Source organism: Sceloporus occidentalis, unplaced genomic scaffold (genome assembly GCF_023333645.1).
Source record: "Sceloporus occidentalis isolate IW3139 unplaced genomic scaffold, rSceOcc1.0.p SCAF_3, whole genome shotgun sequence".
Classification (NCBI taxonomy): Eukaryota; Metazoa; Chordata; class Lepidosauria; order Squamata; family Phrynosomatidae; genus Sceloporus; species Sceloporus occidentalis.
In genome coordinates, this window is record NW_028316983.1 from 41,737,389 (window position 1) to 41,759,218 (window position 21,830).

The 21,830-nt window shown below is 40.9% G+C and overlaps 1 protein-coding gene across 5 annotated transcripts in view; it reads right to left on the minus strand.

Annotated features, from left to right (window-relative positions):
- LOC149315803 (acetyl-coenzyme A synthetase, cytoplasmic-like) overlaps positions 1-21,830 on the minus strand; it is a 62,039-nt gene that overhangs the window by 37,061 nt on the left and 3,148 nt on the right. For all 5 annotated transcript variants that reach the window (XM_089514122.1, XM_089514121.1, XM_089514120.1 and 2 more), the window contains exon 2: positions 16,977-17,172. In XM_089514122.1, the coding sequence (XP_089370248.1) occupies positions 16,977-17,172 (196 nt within the window). The remainder of the gene's footprint in view (positions 1-16,976; positions 17,173-21,830) is intronic.

A 21,830-nucleotide genomic window follows, 5' to 3' on the forward strand; every position in this document is an offset into this window, starting at 1 on the left:
AAGTAAACAATTTTGTCTTTGAATGACAAAGATGTTCTTAGTTCCAAAAATGGAACAAGGTATTTTTTAAAATACTGTTATAGTATGGATATACCACAGTCATATTAGAAAATACATATACTGGTCCCTTGGTATCTGCTGGGGTTTGGCTCCAGGACCCCCTGTGGATACCAAAATCTGTGGGTACTCAAATCCCATTATATACAATGATATAGTAAAATGGAACCCCTTATATAAAAGAGTAAAATCAAGGTTTGGTTTTTGGATTATTTATTTGTTTGTTTGTTTGCTTGCTTGTTTTGGGAGTGGGTGAATATTTCCAAACCATGGTTCATTGAATCTGGGGATGCAGAATCTGTAGATAAGGAGGGCCAACTGTATTCTTGAATACAGTTCTAGAACAGCAAGATCTGAAATTCTACCTACTAAGTATATGAGATGCATTTGTTTTCTCTTTCTGTAAAAAGCTAAACTCTTGCATGGAGTTGAGCCCACCAAAACTAGAAAATTTGTGGTCTCTTGGAGATGATCCACAAAAACTGAGACTCAGGACCAGATTCTGAGATCTTACAACCCCTAAAGTTAAACAGCTTTTCCTACTTCCACCTGTGAAAATAGACAAGAGTCGCGTGCACAGCTGGGCCTGAATGTTGTTAATGGCACTTTGATGCTAGTTAGAATCTTTAAAAGGCATAACAGAAGTGGAAAAGATAAAGCATGGCATTTTGTTGCTTCATCTGTAGTGATGGAAACAGCCAGGGCAGAAAACTGAAGCTGCAAGTCAAGTTCCGATGGAAAGCAGCCCTCCTACCTCTTCTGCAGTACTCTGGTGGGTGTGGCCTCTACATGCACTGAAATGCCTCCAGACCAACTGAACTAAAAAGCTAACAAGAATAAACCTTCCACCACTACTAATGTCAGGGATGCCCAAAGCATCCCTGCGCCTTGATAGCTTTTCCAAAAAGCTTTCAGCATTGCTTTACTGAACTTTCTAGAGTAGATCGTTCTAGTCTATTTGTTAGTATTGTTTAGAACTGCCATCAGCTACACGCCAAATATTACAAAAATGTACACAGCTGCTCTTCTTTAGTCAGAACTAATACAAACTGAAATCTGGGCCAAAAGGGGGCACTTTAATACTATGATGCTCAAGGCAGTATGCTATATGGTAAACAAAACCAGAAAATGGGTTGATAAACTTCTACCAAGATTTTAACATTAAAGATCTCAAAAATTACATATATAGTTCAGTTCAAGTCAGTTTTTACTTTCATTTGAAAAAACCTTCAGGTGGAACTGTGAAATACAGCTCCAACCAAAAACATGCAGGCATTGCCATAAATCCTGACCCCAGGATTAATGCAGCACCACACATTTTTAAGGAACAATGTTAAATGACATTTAGTGACAAGTACAAAAGGAAAAGCAGAGGCACAGTCCAAGACAAAATCTTCAGGCTTCAAGATCTTATAATCAAAACAATATTGCCCATTAAAAAAAAGAATTCTGGATGATAACAAAGATACACACCATCATTTAATACATAGAGGTCTTGTTTGTTATGTGGGGATGACATTTAAGAATAGAGATGCCAGCAAGCCAAAATTAAGTATTGGGGGAGAGGACCAAGTTCTTGATGTATAAACTATTCTGAATGCACTAATCGAGCTCCTAATTTATCAAGAGCTGAGGAACAAGATATAGGAAAAGTCAATTAGATGGGAAGATCTAAAATGAGAAGATTCAAAACAGCTACATGGGAGAGAAAAAACTACTGATTTTTTTTCCAGTTGTAAAGTGAACACGACTAAGGGTGAACAAACAGAACACAGCAAATACAGTACACAGAGGTCAAAATTAGTAAGATAAAATATAGTTGGCCCTTCTTATCCACTGATTTTTTTATTCATGGATACAAGCACCAACAGTTTGAAAATATTACAAAAAAGTGTAAATTCCAAATAGCAAACCCCGATTTTCCATTTTATATAAGGGGCACCATTTTACTATGCCATTGTATTTAACAGGACTTGAGCATCCATGGATTTTGCTATCCACGGGGGATCCTGGGGATAACAAGGGCCGACTGTATTATGAAATATAAGCAACAAAGCCCTTTATCCCACAATAAAGTTGCCAGGTATGAATAAAGCTGTATTATAATATCCCCTCAACCTGAACATAAATGCTTAATGGAGCAACCATACTGAGTATAGTTATGGGTGGAGAGAGTACCAAGAATTGTTCATTGCACTGTTTTTTATGTGTATGCTTGCAATCTCAGCTATGGTTGCCACTAGCTTGCCATCTCCATGGCTAGTTAGTTGATCCAAATTACATATGCTCTCAGGAGCCAAGTCAGATCACAGAGTACTGTCAGAAAGTATGCAATACAGCCACTTTTCTGAAACAAAATATATTTGGCTATGACTATGGCTATAGAGAGGTTCCATAGTGAAAAGGGGGAGGGTCCTGCATTATTATAGAAATTGGAATAATGTTTAGGAGAAAAACACAGCTCTACTAAATAAAGTAGCTATATATATTACAGCCTATAAACTATGTACAGTATTGAAAGAAGGAAGTGTCTGCCTAAATTGTTCCTAGAGAAAGTGCATCTATCCCTATGTAGCTGTGCTGGAAAGACCAGTTTTCCACCTCCTCTGTAGATAAGAAACCTGCAGGCTACAACATGTAACTATGAGAAGATAAGGCTGTTTCAATATCTACATTTAAAACAGAGCCTCTCTGATATAAGAAAATTAAATAAATACACCAACACCTGTTATACATTCCTGAACAACGATGCATGTGTTCTCTTGCACATTACTGCTACATTTAGAACTGTTTCATGTAAACATCACTAAGAGCAGAGGAGATGTGAGGTCCCATTCACATGGCAGCAACTTCACCCCGAAGAATCATTCTTCTACAACAGTTCAGCATGTTGAATGACCAGTGTCAGGGGGCTGTCCACAACATCACACATTATTAAAAGGAGTATTTTGTGGGACCATACAGAAAGCTATATCCAATCATACCACACATCCTAGCATGATAGTCTGGCAAGTTGAACAAAAAAACATAAAAATCCAAAATCTATAGTCAGATTAATGTATTTATTAAGAGAATCTAAAATACCATAAAGGTGTGCAAGATTTGGAAGGTTCCAAAATTGTTTACAAGTTAGCTTGTTTGGAAATTGGGGGTGGCTGGAAAGAATGAGGGAAGTCAGAAAGATAACCAGATGTAGCCATGAGGCATTCACTTATACTTATTCCCCTGACAAAGAATGCAAAGTGAATGAGTCACAGTTCCATGAGGTACAAAAATCCAGTTCTGTGGGGTCCACATGCTGCCTAGTTTACATGAAGTGGACCTTTATGTAACTGTATGTTCCCATATGAACCTGTCCATTAAGTTAATACGAGACCTTTTCTTTAGTCATCCCATCAGTTATGGAATACTCTCTCCAGAAAAGCTTACCTGGGCCTATCTTGAAAATTTAATTCAAAAACAAAGCCTGCCTTGCCCCAATGTAACATTAGCTAGTCACCTTGCCCATCTGGTCAGTCCCCCGAGACTGTTTTTATGAGGGAATGGGTCCTCAGGCCACACAGAATATGTATCCCGAAAAAGCACTGGACCTGTACCAAATACAGCATTCAAGTCAGAGCAATCAGAATAATTTTGTCACAAATTGTTAAAACAAATTCTTCACAGTGGGTTATTTAGTGGTCTGCATTGTCTTATTGTGGGACAGTGTAGAAGGCCCCCATCACTCAAGGCAGCTTCACTTGACAACACTGAGCAGACACAACTACAACAGAGAAATATGATTTCTTTGCTACTGCCCTCAGCATAGGCTTTGCAATGTGCTCTAGCCGATGTTCAACTAGACTCACTCTGGAAAAATACACTTTAGGGACATACTATTGTTTTTCACTCTTTAGTGTTGTAAACAAACCCTCCTTTTATCTGCACATGCATATACAGAGATTTTTTTTTTTACATCAAAAATGACTTTGCTGATAGAGAACCCAGTCAGAATGTCTCTTAGCTGAACTATCCAAAAATGAATGAGATTGCCCAAGTGTGCTGTTGCACTCTGCCCAAACTCAAATTCATTTAAAAATGACTTGAGTAAATGAAGTTTACGAACAAGGAGGAGATCTTCCCCATATTATTTCCTCTGAATTGTGGCCAGGTATGGGAGTGATGTTGCTGGAGTGATCAATGATGTGGTGCATGGAAGAAGAAACCTTTCTTACATGTTCATCTACAATAGTAATTTTAAATTTGAACCCTAATAAACAGACATATAACCCCCAAAAGATGATGTAAGAAGGTTATGATGAAAGTTTTGTGAGCATGTACATAGCACAAAGCATGTTAAGTATACCATCTCCTATCTTTGACTGCCAAATATATACTTTTAAGGCAAAAGCCTGTGTAGGGAAGAAGGCTCTCAAGAATTATTCTCAGAATATTGTTAAGGAGTCATGAAAGGAAGCATTGTGATTGTGCATCTTCTCATCTTGTATAGGGTTTTTTAAAATATGAAAGTGGAAAAAAGACAGAGGAAGAGGAAGAGCCACTGCCTAGGGCATTTAGTGAGAATTTCCTTTAAAGAAAACAGAACTATGTGCTGCTACTTATTACAGTTACGCCAGAAACAAAGGCCTGTTACAGACTGCCAAAATAAAGCTGCTTCGGGTTTCTTTGGAGGTATGCTGTTTAAATGATGCATGCATCCTAAGAATCCGGAAGCTGCACCAAAGCTGCACTCTGGTGCTTAGGAATGGAGTGTGGCTTTGGCGCAACCTCCGGACTCGTAGGACCCATGCATCATTTAAACAGCATACCTCCAAAGAGACCCGAAGCAGCTTTATTTTGGCAGTCTGTAACAGGCCAAAGTCTTTAGGAATACTGTGCAAATTATCCATACACTGTAAGGACAGTAAGGCAATCAAACACAGGATTTAAAATATACTTCAGATTTGTATGTACCCATGTCAGTATCAGAGATGCCCAAATTACATTACTTGTGAGCTTCTTCCAATCCCAGTACATCCAGAAGAATAGCTATACAGAATGCATAGGCCACCTACCCAATTTCCATCTTCACTGTGACAGTTCTCTTTAAAAACGTGACTGTTTTAAATTAAAAAACAGCTTTACAGTGCAAACTCTTGGATAAGGCACAAGTTAATTTAAGGCATACATTTATGGTGAAGTGCAATGTTTTCTGTGATTACAATCTCAGACTCCAAACTATGAAGTATCAACTCTGTACTGAAAGAAAAATGTTTGTTGGTGGGAATGGGCTAATTGTTGGATGTAGGCAGTTGTTTTGACTCCTGCAAATTTATGAATTTTTAGACAAAGGAAGGAAATGCATCTATGCTGACAGTTCTTAACATGACCACACAGCTCCATTGTTAGCATTAGAATTTAGAGGTTCCATTCCACTGCCTGATACTACATACACGCTGCTTCAGACCATTACACAGCAAGTTCAATTAATTAGCTATTTGGCTTTAAGAAAAATTCTTTAGGAACATTTCTGCATAACATACAGTATATACTTCCAGTAATTGAATTGGACCTCCAATTTAATAAGAGTACGAGCAATCTACTTTCCGGAGCTTATTGTGCGAGTCTGTCTGGCTTTCTTACTCAATTGCTGTCTTGGCTGATGCCACCACTGATGAAATGCAATTCATGAAATTAAATCTTTCAGAACATTAGCTATAACATAGAAAAGTAGGGGGAAAGGGACAATATCTATATGACAAAACTATACATTAAAATTTGTGAGTTGCATTTGTCATTTAGAATAGAAGACATTTAATCCTAGATCAGGTATCACACACACACACACACACACACACACACACCACATTCAGGGTCCCACTGAAAAGCATACCTAACACTTTTTAGAATAAGTCTTTATTAAAGACAAATATGTGGGGGGGGGGGGGGAATCAAAGAGTACTGTTGTTTTCTTTCTCATCCCTTTCTCTTCTGTTAAATTCTCAGAAGAATTTTATGAACGTCAATTCAACGTCATATACATTTTGAATACTTTGTGGCAAGGAAGGAAAACATGACTACTATCTTACGGATCGGGTGGCTAGGGAATAATAGTGAGTGAAAAGCATGTAGCAACTAGGCTCTCATTCCTAAGTGATTAAAAGTAAAATTTGGAACAGGCTCATGTGTGCAAATAATGTCAACAGCATTCTGTTGCTCTTAAAATCATAAGACCGAGTGAACAGAAGGAAACCAGCCATTCAGTTCTAGTCGCAGAATTTTTTTACTGTTAAATGTGCATCCATCATGCAAAAACCACTGCCAATGTCAGAAATAGAGGAAATATAGACTTCATGAGGTCAGAAGAGCACAGGTTAAAATTTATTAGACATTACAATATGGAAAACCATCAGAGAAGGCTCTTCTGAAACAACTCAGGTGCATTTTCTGTCAGCAAGGGGAGGCTATCTACTTGTTCTTCACACCCCAGTTTTGAATACCCTGCACACAGACGTGCAACAGATGCAAACACTGCAATTTTTGCAGTTGTTGCAAAGAGTGATAACCAACAGGGGGACAGTTATATCACCATGAGAGAGGAGAGAGTCACATGGTGCTGGTTGCCCCCAAACTGTCTCCTATTGCAAATACTCTGGGTAGCCTTGACAACAGTTCCCCTGGGTGAAAATGCTGATGCTTAATGCCAGGACAGTAAATGAGAAAACATCTTTGCTCCAAAATTTGATTCTGGATGCACATGCCAACGTGATTTGTATTACAGAGACCTGGTGGGATGAAGCTGGAGGAGAAAATCTCTCTGTTTTGTCTCTATGTACAACAGCAGGCAATGCCTTGGGGAACTGGAAAGTGAGTGAACTCAATCTCCCATACCAGGTATCCCATGTGGGGTTTGAGCATGTTTATTTGAAGGTAGGTGGCCAAGACAGAATAGGGATTCTGTTGGTGTACTGCTCACTCCACTGCTCAACAGTCCCCCTTTCTGAGCTAGCTGAGTTGGTCCTGATGATGGCGGTCCCACAACTCGTCATCCTGGGTAACTTACATGCTGAGGCCATATTAGGAGCTGCTCATGACTTCATGTCTGATATGACAACCATGGGTCTGTCCCATGTAGTATCTGGTCTCATCCATGCTGCGGGACACAATCTGGACCTAGTTTTCTCTGCTGGGTGGGATGATGGTGATCTAGGTGTGGAAGAACTTTTTTAAATTCTGTTGTCATGGACAAATTACTATTTGGTGGTGTTCAGACTAACTGAGATTTTGAACCTTATATTCTCTGCCCCACAAAAATACCATGCAGACTACTAGGCAGCTTGCTGCTGTGAAGAATCTGCATGACATTTTGCAGATAAAATTGCTTGGATCTGTTCTCACTTAAAATACTCTGGTTGATACAGCTTTGGTGGATATAATCATAGCGCCTGCTTATCATGTATGATTGCATACATTTCAATTTGAGCAGCATATGGAGAGAAACCTTGAAGAAATGAGAGCTACCACATGTGTACTAGATCCTTGCCCTGGGCAGTGAAAGAAGCAGAAAGAAAATAAACTCATTCGAGATGTGGTTCTGGAGAAGAGTACTCAGGATACTAAGGACAGCCAAGAAAACAAACAAATGAGTCGTTGAACACATCAGACCACAGCTCTCCTTGGAAGCCAAGATGATCACGTTCAGGCTATCATACTTTGGCCACATAATGAGAAGGCATGGATCACTAGAAAAAACAGTAATGCTAGGAAAGGTAGAGGAGGGTAGAAGAATGAGGGGAAGACCGCAGTACAGATTGATGGACTCAATCAGAGGCATTACAGGCATGCGCTTGCAGGACCTGAGCAGAGCAGTCGAAGATAGGGATACTTGGAGATGTCTCATTTGCAGGACAGCCATGAGTTGGAATTGACTTCAGGGTAGCTACTAACAAAGTCCAAGACACACAGAAAGCAAAATTTTGGGGTGAGCTGACTTAAATCTGAAAGATATACATACACCAGATAAAGCAGTGGTGTGTGGTATGTGATAAACTGGCATAGCAAACAGTATTTCCTTTTTAGAATAAAATATTAATATATAGCTGCAAAATGAGTGAAATGGAAGTTTGCTTTTATATGTTATTTAAGGACTGAAATGAAAAGTAGCTCTCAGGGCAACTGTAGCAGGAGCCAACTGTCAGCACTGCAGTGGACTACACTGCCTGTTTTTTGTCCCAAAATTAGCCCAAAATCAGTCTTGGAAGTCACCAGAAGTGAACTTTCACTTTTCAGTTCAGCTCTATTTTGGCTAATTTTCAGGCTTCTGAAGTCATTTGAGGATTGGGAGGTATCTTTGAAGGATACTGCCATCACTATAGGTGATATTTTGAGGCAGTTTAACTATGAACTGGGGATGGGGGGAACCTCAAAGGAAACCTGGGGGACCAAAAATCCTTGATGCCATGGTAAACAGGCTGCATCCCCACTCCCTATAGGTTGTAACATGGCACTGATCCTAGACCTATGTTTACACCTGGTTCATATCTCCTCAGCATGTGTGTACACATAACAAACCAAAACAAAAAACCCAATGTAGAGTCACTACATGTTACAATCCTACATGGGCTTCATACTTACTCTTACACAGAAGACCTTTGAATATTTATGCCAGTAAATTATTATTTACCCAGTTGCTTAAGTACCCTAAAGGCAGCAGATCCTATCTGATCTTGGAAGATAAGCAGCAGCATCCCTAGTTAGTACTTGCATGGGAGACTGCCAGCAAATAGCAAGCGCTGTAGGCTATATCTCAGAGGAAGGAAACAGCAAAACTACCTCTGAGTATTCCCTGCCTAAGAAAACCCTACAAAATGCATACGGTCACCATAAGTCAACAGCCAACTTGAAGGTGCATGTGCACATGCATGCACACAGGTGTGTGCGTGTGCACGCACACACACACACTTAGCAAAGTTTATTGTCTGGAGCCACTGGAAACTAAAGCAGCTCTTTGGTGATTACTCCAATTATTTCTACAAATAAGAAATCCCCCTTCCCATATTGCAATTTATGCATGACTGAGAAGGAAAAAGCATTTGTTACAATACAGAGTTGACTCTACCATTAGTAATGCCAGAAAAAGAGAACTATCTTTTCACCTCCTATAACAAGACAATCACTAATGGCTACATTAGGTAATTTACTTGAAAAGGCCCCAGGTAGGGAAAAACCTATATTCTAGTGGTTCAGTCTGTAGAAAGGGTATAGAATCATAGAGTTGGAAGAGACCACAAAGGCTATCCAGTCCAACCCTCTGTCATGCAGGAACACTCAATCAAAGCATACCCAACAGATGGCCATCCAGCCTCTGTTTAAAGACCTCCAAAAAAGGAGACTCCACCACTCCCCGACAGAATGTGTTCCAATGTCAAACAGCCCTTACTGTCAAAAGGTTCCTCCTAATGTTCAGCTTCCACCCTCGGGGGCGGGGCCAGCGCTGGAGGCCTCCCCCTCTTTGCCGGCCCCTGAGGCGTCCTGGGCTCCCTGAGGGTCTTTCCTCTGCCAGACCTCTCTCTCCGGAGGGAGGTTTGGCAGAGGAAGGGTCCCTGAGGGGGAGGCCTCCAGCGCTGGCGCCCCCAGCCGGCTCTTTTGCTGGCCTCTGACGGGGCCTGGGGCCCCTTCAGGGGCTGGCAAAGAGGGGGAGGCCTCCAGCGCTGGCGCCCCCAGCCGGCTCTTTTGCTGGCCTCTGACGGGGCCAGGCGCGCGCAGGGCTAAAGGAAGCCGCCGGCAGGCAGGCGGCGGCGGAACACTGTCTGTGGCCCACCCTACTCGCTGCCACCGCCACCGCAATACCGCTTGCGGCAATCAGTGGCAGGACCGGGCTGGGGCCGGTCCTGCTGCCTCCGCAGGCCAGATCAGGCCCACGGGCCGGGGGTTGCCGACCCCTGATCTACAGAGTCAATTTTTGAATGGTGAGCCTGTTAAGGAAAATGCAACATGGGACATACAGTAGAGAAATAAAACATGTATGTGAAAGTCACAGTGACTAAGCGAAAGCAATTAAGAAGCCAAACAGGTGATAAAGCTAATGTAATTTAGAAGACTTGAATGCCAAGGACAGAGTTATAGAATGTACAATTGGAAGCACCTGAGATTCATTAAGTGTACAAGGTGAAATGATGAAACTCTTAAGTATGGGTTGAACTATGTGAGCCAATCAAAATGGATGTACATGCCCACTGGGTGGAAACTGACTAGTGGGTGGTGTTTAACAATGGCTATAATAATTGCTATGTTTGCCAATGTATTTTGTGGGTAGTTGGAGTGTTTTGGGTAGTTGGAGTAGTTTGGAGATAATAGAGATTGTGATTTGTAGGGCATATAGTATTTTGTATATAGTAGAATAAAGTACTGTAGATCTTTTATGTAAGACTACTGAGTTGTCTGGTGTCTTGAGTGAAGATACAAGAGCCAGCAAAATCCTGGAGAAGTTTGGAGACTTCTGAGGAAGAAGAGTGAGAAGGCTTGGAGAGTTTGTCAGGGTCTTCAGCCTATTCTCTGATACTCTGCTGCTTTGGAAGAAAAGCACTAACTACTGACCAAAGCTGGTCAGCTCCGCTGCATAACAAGGTGGTGAGTTAGAGCCAGAGGTGAAAAGCTACAACTCCCATCATCCCTGACAGAGCCAACACACAGGGAAGTCCCAGTGATTCAAGGGGTCTACTTCTAGGAATGACCATATAACACCAGTCTTGAAGTCCCTGCACTGACTGCCTATTAGTTTCCGGGCAAAGTACAAGGTGTTGGTGATTACCTTTAAAGCCCTACATGGCTTGGGCCCAGAGTACTTGAGGGAATGCCTTCTTCCCTATTGTCCGCCTCGCACACTAAGGTCCTCTGGAAGAAATCTACTACAGCCAAAAAAATCTAGGCTAACATCAGTTTCCCAGAGGGCCTTTTCTATTACTGCTCCAAAACTATGGAATGACCTGCCAGAGGAGATCTGTCACATTTCCACTCTGACAGCTTCTAAGAAAGCACTGAAGACGGATCTCTTCCAGCAGGCCTTTCCAACTTAGTTACCCTTCCCAGATATAGAAATATTTGTCCCCTCATCTGTCTATTCTTCCCCGCCTATTTTTTTGTTTAATGTCTTTAATGTTTTTAATATCTTTATACTATTACTGTTTAATTCTGTTTTAGTACTGGGAATTGGGGGGGGGGAGGTCTAGGGTTTGACTTTTTTTAACTCTATTGTAACTTGATGTATTTTACTGTTGTAACCCGCCCGGATTCTTCGTGATTGGGCGGGCTAGAAATAAATCATCATCATCATCATCACCACCACCACCACCACCACCACCACCACCACCACTCTAGTCAGGACAAATAATAGGATTTAAGCCAATGTCTGCATGCCCACAGTCACCACAACTAATCAGAATATCATGCTAGACTCCTTTAAATTTTACAATATCATCAAAGATATTTCTTTACTTGGTTTTTTGTGGGTTTTTCGGGCGTTGTGGCCATGTTCTAGAAGATTTTCTTCCTGATGTTTCGCCAGCATCTGTGGCTGGCATCTTCAGAGAATACTTGCCTGGAAAAAGTAGGTCTATATATACTGTGTGAGCCTGGGAATGCAGGAGTGATTTGCATGTGTATTGGTCTGTACTGGTGAAATGTCAGGAAGAAAATCTTCTAGAACATGGCCACATAGCCTGAAAAACCCACAAAAAAACCATGGATGCCAGCCACGGAAGCCTTCAACTTCAAATTTCTTTAGTTATTGTTCAAGTTGAAGTGCCTAGTTTCAACATGAAAAGTGAACATTCTAAGTGCAATTCCTAGAAATGAAAATGGGTGAGAAATCATGGCAGATGCATAAACATCTGACAGAGCATTTTTGACCATTGCCCTAGTTGAAGTGGTTAGTTTCAAGTCAAAATTCTACCACATGGGACTTCTTAGAAGCAAGGAGGTTGCCACAAACTCATCAGGAATTTGTTTTTTAAAGACCTAGAATATGAAAGAAGTCTCTCTGGGGCACTGTTCCTAAGATTCCTGGGACACAAAAACAAGACAGAGTTAAAATACGATTGCTAAATTCCTATGGTTAAAACATAGGTGCGGAAAGAGGAAAGTGTTTTCTTAGGTACTGCTGGTAAGATGCATGTACTGTAGTAACAAAATGCTGCAGAAAAAAGGAGGCACCAGGAAACCCTTTGGGGGCCTTTGATAAGGATCTGAACAGTTCTGGGTTTACTTCAGCAAACATGTTAATGAAAGATCTGCAGCCCTTGTGTATTATCTAACTATGTGAGGCCGTAAATGTTAGCCTTATCAAGCATTTTGAGAGGCTCTGTGCATTTTTTCTTGGAAACTCTTTCACCTGGAAGTACTCCCCTGAAAGCCCCTTCTTCAAACTTAATTTTATTGGAAAATCTTTGGATTATCCCTGTGTTCCAATACCTTAATGTAACTAAGGGCCCATACAGACAGGCCAAAATAAAGCTGCTTCGGGTCACTTTGGAGGTATGCTGTTTAAATGATGCATTCATCTCAAGAGGCCAGAAGCTGTGCCAAAGCTGCGCTCCAGTCCTTAGGATGAGAGCATGGCTTTGGCGTGGCTTCCAGCCTCTTAGGATCATGCATCATTTAAACAGCATACCTCCAAAGTGACCCAAAGCAGCTTTATTTTGGCCTGTTTGTATGGGCCCTAAGGTAAAGAATGTGTAATTGAATTAATCTCTCATTCCTTCCCTGTTTATCCATGCCTATATTTCCCCCTACCTCTGTTGTTTGCCTGTGTCTCCTTTAAACTAAGAGCCCTTTGAGGTTCTTTACAAAGCACCATCTAATTAAGTATTATCTATGTTCATAAAACAAATGAGCTTGTTAATCCAAGAATAAGCATTTCCTTAGCCTCATTTGTAGATTAATATGGGGGGGGGGGGGGACTATAGTAATCGTAATAAATTCTTCAAGTAAACTGAATATTGGTGCTTTCACTGGAAATCATTGTTGCTCAAAGAAAAGCATGTGAGATTTGCACTAGTTAGCAAGATACGTTTCTTCTCAAAGCCTGATTAACAATATCCTCATCCATCCAACCAAAGCAAGCAGAGTCTACAGAGCAACTACTGGACAAACTCAGTACAGACCAAAGATCCAAATGGTTAACCTGCATACAAATATGATGTTTGCACTTCAAAGGCTGATCTACAGACAATGCTGTATACCAGAGGCTCACTCCATTTAAGAATATATTTTGTGGTAATAAAAGAATACATTTTGTGATCATTCACCTAGCTATAGCAAAAAAAAAGCACTTAATGACATTTATTGCCTTAAGCCCTAGAAACTAAAACAGTCATGAGTACCACAAGCTTTATCTTTTATCTCAATGAAGGCCCAGAATCATCTCATCTTTCATGCAATGTAATGTAATGGGGGTAAAAATCTGGGATACAAAATTGAAGTGCCAAAGCAAAAAGAAGAGAAAGTAGCTTCCTAAAACAGCAAAGCATAGAAAGACAAGACAGCAACATAAGGAAGAATAAAGCAATGCTCTGAGTTCAATTTTACTAGCCCGCCTTCAAAGTTGTCCAAAAACTGGAGCATGATCTGGACCCATATGAAAGTATCCTTTGAACCTCTGTTTAGTCTTGCCTATCCATATTTGAGGTAGATAAGAGTCTGGCTGATTCCCATGCAACACAATTTGCCTGCAAGTATTATCTGATAAAGAGAATATTCAAGGAAAAGATTTAGCTCACAGCTGGGAAGACAATGTCCACTGCAGATGTTGTTGGACTGACTCCCAACAAGCCCAACCAGTATTGCAGTCCAGTAATTTCTTGGCAGGATCAAAGATTGCCCAACATTCAGTTAGCCATGAAAGGAATCTTAAACCCACTTTTCTCAAGGTACAGCATGTTTCCCATGAGGAAAGACTAGAGTATTAGGGCCCTATTTTTTATTACAGAAAGGTTTATAATTTTTGTAAGACTTCATGGACTGACAAAAATAACTAAAAAAATTGAAGTGGCCAGAAGTTCACTTCTTGTTTTGAAAAACAAGTATTTTGCAGAAGTTGGGGTCTGTATGTCATCCCCAACTGCACCTTGCCTAACCTGGCTTAGAAATAACTTCGTCATTCTAGACAAGCCATGAAAGAAAGAGGATAAAAGGAGAATTCCACTTAAGATTGTTCTTATTCTTTTAGACCAGAAATACCTTATGGGCTATGGGCTAATAAAAGTGCCTGGTATTTCTCAAAAATAGCTAAGTGATGTCATTTCAACCATTAATGTTCTAAGTAATTAGCTGCACACACAATTTAATTAACATCACTATTTAATGAATTTCCTCACTAATCTGAGCAAGTGTATTTTTAAAGAACTGCTAGCAATGAACTCCGTCTCCTACACTGGTACGAAATTTAATTAATGTCACTATTTCATGAATTCACTAAATGAGAAGCAAGATGCAGGAGTTGCCAGGATCACATACTCCCTTCCCTTGTTGCTTTCTTCTAAAAAACGAATGCCTACTAACATAGAACTGCCAGGACTAGCATAAACCAAATTTCCATTTAAACCAGGAAATAAAATCTGGTTTCAGACTCTGGGCAAAACAATTATCCTGGTTAGCTCAAATCACAATTAGCATTGCTGCTTAATGTGAACCACATCTGGGAGGCGAAGCAATCTTGATATCTGCTCTTGATTGATCATGGTTAAGCAATTTATTTACAGCGCGCCCGCACCATACGCGGGCGCACCATACGTGGCCTTGAGCATACGTGCTCAAGCAGCGGGGCGCGCGCGGGGCGGCGCGTCCCATTCAATTGAATGGGCGCACGCGCCCGTTGCACCCCACACGCTCCCGCACCGCCGCGCCCGAGCCCCATTGTTTCCAATGGGGCTCGAGCATAGGCGGAATTCGCCTTACGCGGCGGGATCCGGAACGGATCCCCCGCGTAAGGTGAGGACGGACTGTATTACAGTATAATGCCACTTTCCCTCCTATTAGCTCATAATCTCTCGCTCCTACATGTAACTTCAGAACAATCCTGTGAAGTAGAACTATCAATGTTAGGTCTGCACTGGCCACAAAGTACAAAATTAGATTAAAAATCCCCATAAATTGGGAACAATTCTCAGCCCAATGCTTGCCAAAAGAAGTCACATTGTCATGTCCATGCACAAATACACAATATGGCACAGACTCTATAACAAAAGTCCACAGGAAACTCTACAACACCCACAATGCCAATAAGCAGGAAGACATTTTCCACACCTTGTCACCACATCCATTACCAGACATGCAACCACAAATAAATACTTGGCCCGAAAGCTGTGCTTACTAGGAGCATGTGATCCTGTAAACTCCAGCATTCTCAAAACTATTTTTGAGAACCACAACCATAACCCCACTTGACTACTTGAAGAATGTTTAGGCGATAAAGGCTTGACAGTTGCAAAGTCAGGCAACCATTCTTAGAGACATATAGCCCCAGTGATGTCAGTGTGACTTACTTCCTAATAAATACAGATAGGATTCACAGCACACTTCCTGGCTCTTTTGTAATTCTGTAAACTATGTATATACTAATTGGAAGAAGAGGGAACTGGAACAGTCAGGAAAAGGAAATAAATAAGAGTGTCTCTGCCTACAAGGATTAAGCAATGATAGCCAATGGAAAAATGATTTATTGGTCTCTTTGAAAAAGAGACAAAAAATAAGAGGCATGATGAATGTTAATTAAGTTAATAATAGGAAACTGTTTTCTTCCTGCAACAAGAATTCCTTACACATATGATACTTCATGTACAGACTGTCAAACCTCACTTAAAGTGTCTGTATTCTGATCAGGTTTCTGAACCTCAGAGTGACCATTTGAAAATAAATCTGAGAGTGGGAGAAGGCTGACATTTTGAAAACACAATGGTGGAAAAAGTCATCCATGCCTTGGCTATGCATCTAGTATATGCCACTACAGGCCTTTAAGTGAGGCATCTACTATTTAGGAAAACAATGGTGTCTGTTTGTTGCAAGTTATGCAGAAGACTTTTGGAAGTACAGTGGACCCTTGTTATACGCTGGAGTTTGGTTCCAAGATCCCCTGTGTATAACAAAACCCATGTATGCTCAAGTCCCATTAAATATTATGACACTGCAAAATGGTATCCCTTATAAAAAATGGGAAATCAAGGTTTGATATTTGAAATTTATACTTTTTTTGAACATTTTCAAACCATGTATGGTTGAATCCGTGTATAAAAAAATCTGTGTATAAGAAGATCCGACTACATGCAAAAACCACTAATCTTGTCCTCTTTTTTTTAAATAAGAGGAGCATTACACAGATTTTCAAAATTATTTTGGAGGTCACTGCTTCCATCACAGTATGAAATTAGAAAAGTCAGAATCGTTTACAGACAATCGAAGGCTTTCATAGCCAGTATCCATAGCTTTTTGTGGGTTTTTTGGGCCCGAAAAACCCACAAAAAACCATTTAGACAATTTCCCCATTTTAAAGCCATGTACCTTACAGAAGTGCTTTCATACTAAATTATAGCACTGTGATTCTACTTTAACTGTCAAGGCAACATCCTATGGAACCCTGAAATTTGTAGTTTAGGGAGGGCTATTTAGAATTCTCAGCCAGGATGTTATAGTGCCTCACCAAACTACAAATCATTGGTCTCCACAGGATGAGCCATGGCACTTAAAGTGGAATCATTGTGCCTTAATTTTGTTAGTGTGAAAGCCTTAAGAGAGGGTCTACTGAAAGTGAGTTCTCAGGACAAAAAAAAATCCTCTATCAGCTCACCATATACTGTTAATAATATAAAGTAATCCAATGCTACAGACATTTTCTTAATTCTGAACGTGTATCACAACTGTCTATATTGCAATAAAAATCAGAACATTACCAGTAAAAAGCTATTTTGTCTCCAAGTTTTTTCTCATAGACATTTCTGTCCAACAGATTGTAGCAAATGTTGGTCGTAGCCCCTTTCATCCATTCAATAACGATTTTCCCTTTGGTGACATCAAAGTTGTACTGAAGAAATGATCCAGTGTGTTGACTTCTCCAGTAAAATTCTTTGGCAATATCGCCCCAAAATTCTGTAAGAAAGTGGGGGGGGGGGGGGGAGGACAAAAACATCCAACTTAATCTAAGGTAAAATGACTCGGCAGCAATAAATAGGTAAAAATTAGTGGATCTTCTTTAAGGAAGTGGGATGCTTTCCTATGCACATAAACTCCACTTAAGTCGATAGGACTTTGAAGTTAGCATGCATAGGATTGCGTTGTTAGTAAAAGGGAAGTTTGATGATATCAATGCAAAACTTTTGCCAGTTCTACACAGCAATATCTTAAGTCCATTTCTAACAAACAAATAGTTATGGCTTGCAGCTTATTTATTTATTTGTTTTGGTAGATGCGGACTTGTATCTCCACCCTAACTATATTTATTTAATGGTAAGCCGAAAAGAATCTAAGAGCTGTGCTAAACCAGAACCAAGGCCCATCTAATCCAGCATCCAGTTTTCCCACAGTGGCTAGTCAGGTGCTTCTGGAACACTCAGAAGCAGAACAGCAAAGAAAGAGCTGTCCCACTGTTGTTCCCAGCCACTACGGTACTCAGTGTCATACTTACCATTATACCTTAAAGTTATATATGGCCAGGTTTCATACACTGCATGGAAGTATGTGTTCGGAAAGGCCCAATATATATCATGTTCAATTATTTGGTTTCTTCCCAATTTTAATTACAAAACTATGCTTAAAATCAATCTTTACATCTACAGTCTTGCCCTCCATATCCACAGGTTCTGCATCCATGGATTCAACCATCCACAGAAAGTCAAACAAAATTTAAAATCCAAAAAGCAAACCTTGATTTTGCCATTTTAAATAAGTGACACCATATTACTATGCCATTATATATGACGGGACTTGAGCATCCATGGGGTTTGGTATCCACAAAGTATCCTGGAACCAAACTCCAGCAGATACCAAGGGCCCAATGTACTAAGATATCCACTGCTAGTCACAATGCACCACCCACATACTTTTTAATGCACATGCCAAAGTACACAATGCTTCACAGTAGCCTTCTGCTTTTTTGTAGAAATTGTTTGACAATGGTATTTCCCAAATTCCAGAGTGTTAAACAGATCAGCTTGCTGCTATAAACAAACACAAAAGAACCTTAGGGGTAGCAAATGAAGGTGAAGCACATTCTGGCCAACAAAGCTTTGTGCCACCCATGATTAAATCTGCTGTCCTCAAGGTGCTATAAAAATCTGTTTCTGTGTGTTCCAAACATCGCTAACCTGAAATTATGTCCAATAGATTCTAATTTATAAAGTGCCTTCCACCGTCACTGGAAACACATCCCAGAATTGCTGGTGTCAGTTTGAGAAATAAAACTATTTACAGAAGAACTGTTTATTCATTTGACAGATAATGTCACTACAACGTCTACACTAGATTCTATCTCACAAAGGGTCAATGATATTTTCTAACACTGAAATTCAGAAAAATGGCACAGATGGAAATCTGGCTAAATATTTTCTCTCTGAATACACCTGGATGCTTGAGGTATGAACAGATGGATTGCACTTTCATGTTGTTAATTCTGGGTCTACTGGGATGTACCCAGGAATGCTTAACCACAGTAAGCAATTTCTATCATAGTTCCTTAGTCCTTTCTCATTTCTAGACACAGTACTAAAAACTACAGTTAACCACACTTCTTCATTTTCGCAATCACTTCAAGGAAAACATTCACTGTGGTATTTGCATAAATCAAGGAAAAGACAACAGTCATTGTAGGAGACGTCTTCCTGGTACAGATAAATTTCCAAACTGTACAACTCAACATGACACACATCGTTTTTCTTATGACTTCTCTCCAATGATTCACCTGTTCCTCACTAAATCGGTACTGCAAAAATGTAATTTCTTTCAGGTCATTGCAAAAGTTCAGCTCACTCTAAGCTGGTGATCAGCGCCTATCTGTGTGTTGCTAAATTACGGGGAGGAATACTGGTTTGAGTGTTGGACTAGGACTCAGGAAACCAGGGTTCAAATCCCCGCTTGGCCACAGAAACCACTGGGTGACCCTGTGATAGAGTTGCCTTAGAGTTGCCATAAGTCAGAAAAGACTTAAAGGCACACCACAACAACAAAACGACCATACTCTCTTTAAGTAGGAGAAAACCAACTATGCCTTCTTGCTTTTAAACACATTTGCAACTTTTTATCATCTAAGACAGGTTACAGACCACCCGTTTGGGGCGGCGTGCACCCACCCGTTTCTCCACTGTATCGGGGCCTCAGCTGCCAGACCGGCAGCCTCCGAGGCCCCGATCCACCACTTTGCAGGCTGCTGGGAAGTGGCAAAAGGCCGCTTCAGCGCAGCCTGGAAAGGGGTGTCCTTGGGGCTTCAAGCCCCAAGAACACCCCGCGGCGGCGGGGAGGAGGAGAAAGGGGCCGCTTGGCCCCTTTCTCCTCTGCGTCGCTGGGTGCAGCTGTCTGAAGGCTGCGGCCAGCGACACAAAGCCAGGAAGGAGCTCCGAAATGGAGCTCCTTCCGGGGTCGCGGAAAGGGCGCCATAGGTGCCCTGGCGCAGCCCCAATACTTCACAACCGCGCCACCTTGTTTGGAGGCGGCGCGGTCGTGACGCAGTGATGGCGGCGGCCATGTGGAACGGCCGCCGCCATTTTCTACGTGCAGAGCGCGTACTAGGTTTAGGGGGGTGCGGAAGCACTGCCCCTTCCTAACCCTTGTACGCGCAGAGCGCGTACTTTAAGGCCCGTTTGTAATGGGCCCAAGATCTGGGAAGAAAAAATATTTCTTCCACCCAGCAATACAAGTTTTTTCTATAAGGATTGCAGCAAAATTTTGGAAAAGGGGAATGTGAGAATGCAACATTCAAACCCAATTCCATCAATGGTCTTCACCCAAAGCAAAGTCACAGGATCACCTCTGAAGAAGTTGTATAGATGACAGTTAAACCAAAAGATTCCACATGCTTGATTGCTCTTCAAACAGTCCACAAGCCACTGGATGAAGCAAAAATGCTACACTGGCTGAACCTAAGTATGTATTTGAACCTGTACCATCAAACACCAAAACAATATGTTTAGGAGAACACTTCTAAATTTTAATGTACTGTACTGTCACAAACTGCACAGATAAATAAACAGTGTACCATGCAGAAATAACTCAACATTGTTTAAGAGTAGACAACCATACTGTACCAGAGAGATGAGAGCTATGCAGTTCTAAAGATGTTGTAGCACTGCAATTTACAATGTTCTTCTTTAAGCTGGCAATCCTTGCTGGGACCTGTAGTTCAACAACATCTGGAAAGCTGCACAATTCTCACCCTGTTTTAAATGGATGGGCGACCTAAATGGTGAAAGGTCTGGAAACCATTCTTTATGAGGAGGAACTTAGGGAGCTGGGTATGTTTAACCTGGAGAAAAGATGGTTAAGAGGTGATATGATAGCCCTGTTTAAGTATTTAAAGGAGTGTCATATTGAGGATGGAGCAAGCTTGTTTTCTGTAGCTCTAGAGTATAGGACCCGGAACAATGGATTCAAGCTACAGGAAAAGAGATTCCACCTAAACATTAAGAAAAACTTCCTGACAGTGAGGGCTGTTTGACAGTGGAACACGCTCCCTCGGAGAGTGGTGGAATCTCCCTCCTTGGAGGTCTTTAAACAGAGGCTGGATGGCCATCTGTTGAGAGCTTTGATTTGTGTTCCTGCATGGCAGGAGGTTGGACTGGCTGACCCTTGTGGTCTCTTCCAACGCTATGATTCTATAGTAAGTAGTTTACCACTTTTCCAGGGCATTCCTTCTGGAAAAAAATCCTCTGCTTGTCCAGGGTCCACTGACTATTGTCCATTGACTGTTAAAACTCTGAAACCATATATATATATATATATATATATATATATATATATATATATATATTCTAATCCCTAGACAACACCAGGAGGGTCCTACAGATCCTGCTCAATGCTCTGTGCCAGTTCTGGAGCTCTCAAAGGAAGCCAGGCATTGTCGCTAGCTAATCTAACTCATGATTAAGAAAAGAAGAGGAGCCACCATTAGCCCCCAAGAAGCCACCTTCATTAGGCTTTGCCTCTTACAAACTACCACCAAACTGGAGAACCGATTTACATGAAGAACTTAAACCTGATGTTTGATGTTCTTTCTTTTTCTCTCCTGATCTTTTTTTTTTAAATAATTGTGTTCTGTCTTTTAAATCAGAGTTAGGCAACTTGAGATTGCTAGACTGCAACTCCCAACACAGCCAGTGGTATGGGATGATGGGAGCTGCTGTCTAACATTTGGAGGGCCACAAGTTTCCAATCCTTGTTTTATTTTATTTTTTAATTTTAAAATAAATTTTATTAACAAATCAGTTTACAAAAAAGTCAGACAAAACATTTATTAAATAAACCAAATGAAATTGACTACAAATATAAAGAAAATACATACATACATATATAAAAACAACCTTCCCCCCCCCACTCCTGCCCCCCCACTGACTTCCCACATGTCTATGATTTCCAACTATAACTTCCTCGTATGCCTCTATAGCTAATCCATCTTTTACAAACTAAGGCCTGATACAGACAGGCCAAAATAAAGCTGCTTCGAGTCACTTTGGAGGTATGCTGTTTAAATCCACTATATTTAAAAGAAATAAAGTGGTCCTTTGTTATCCGCTATCCCCCATGGATAGCAAAATCTGTGG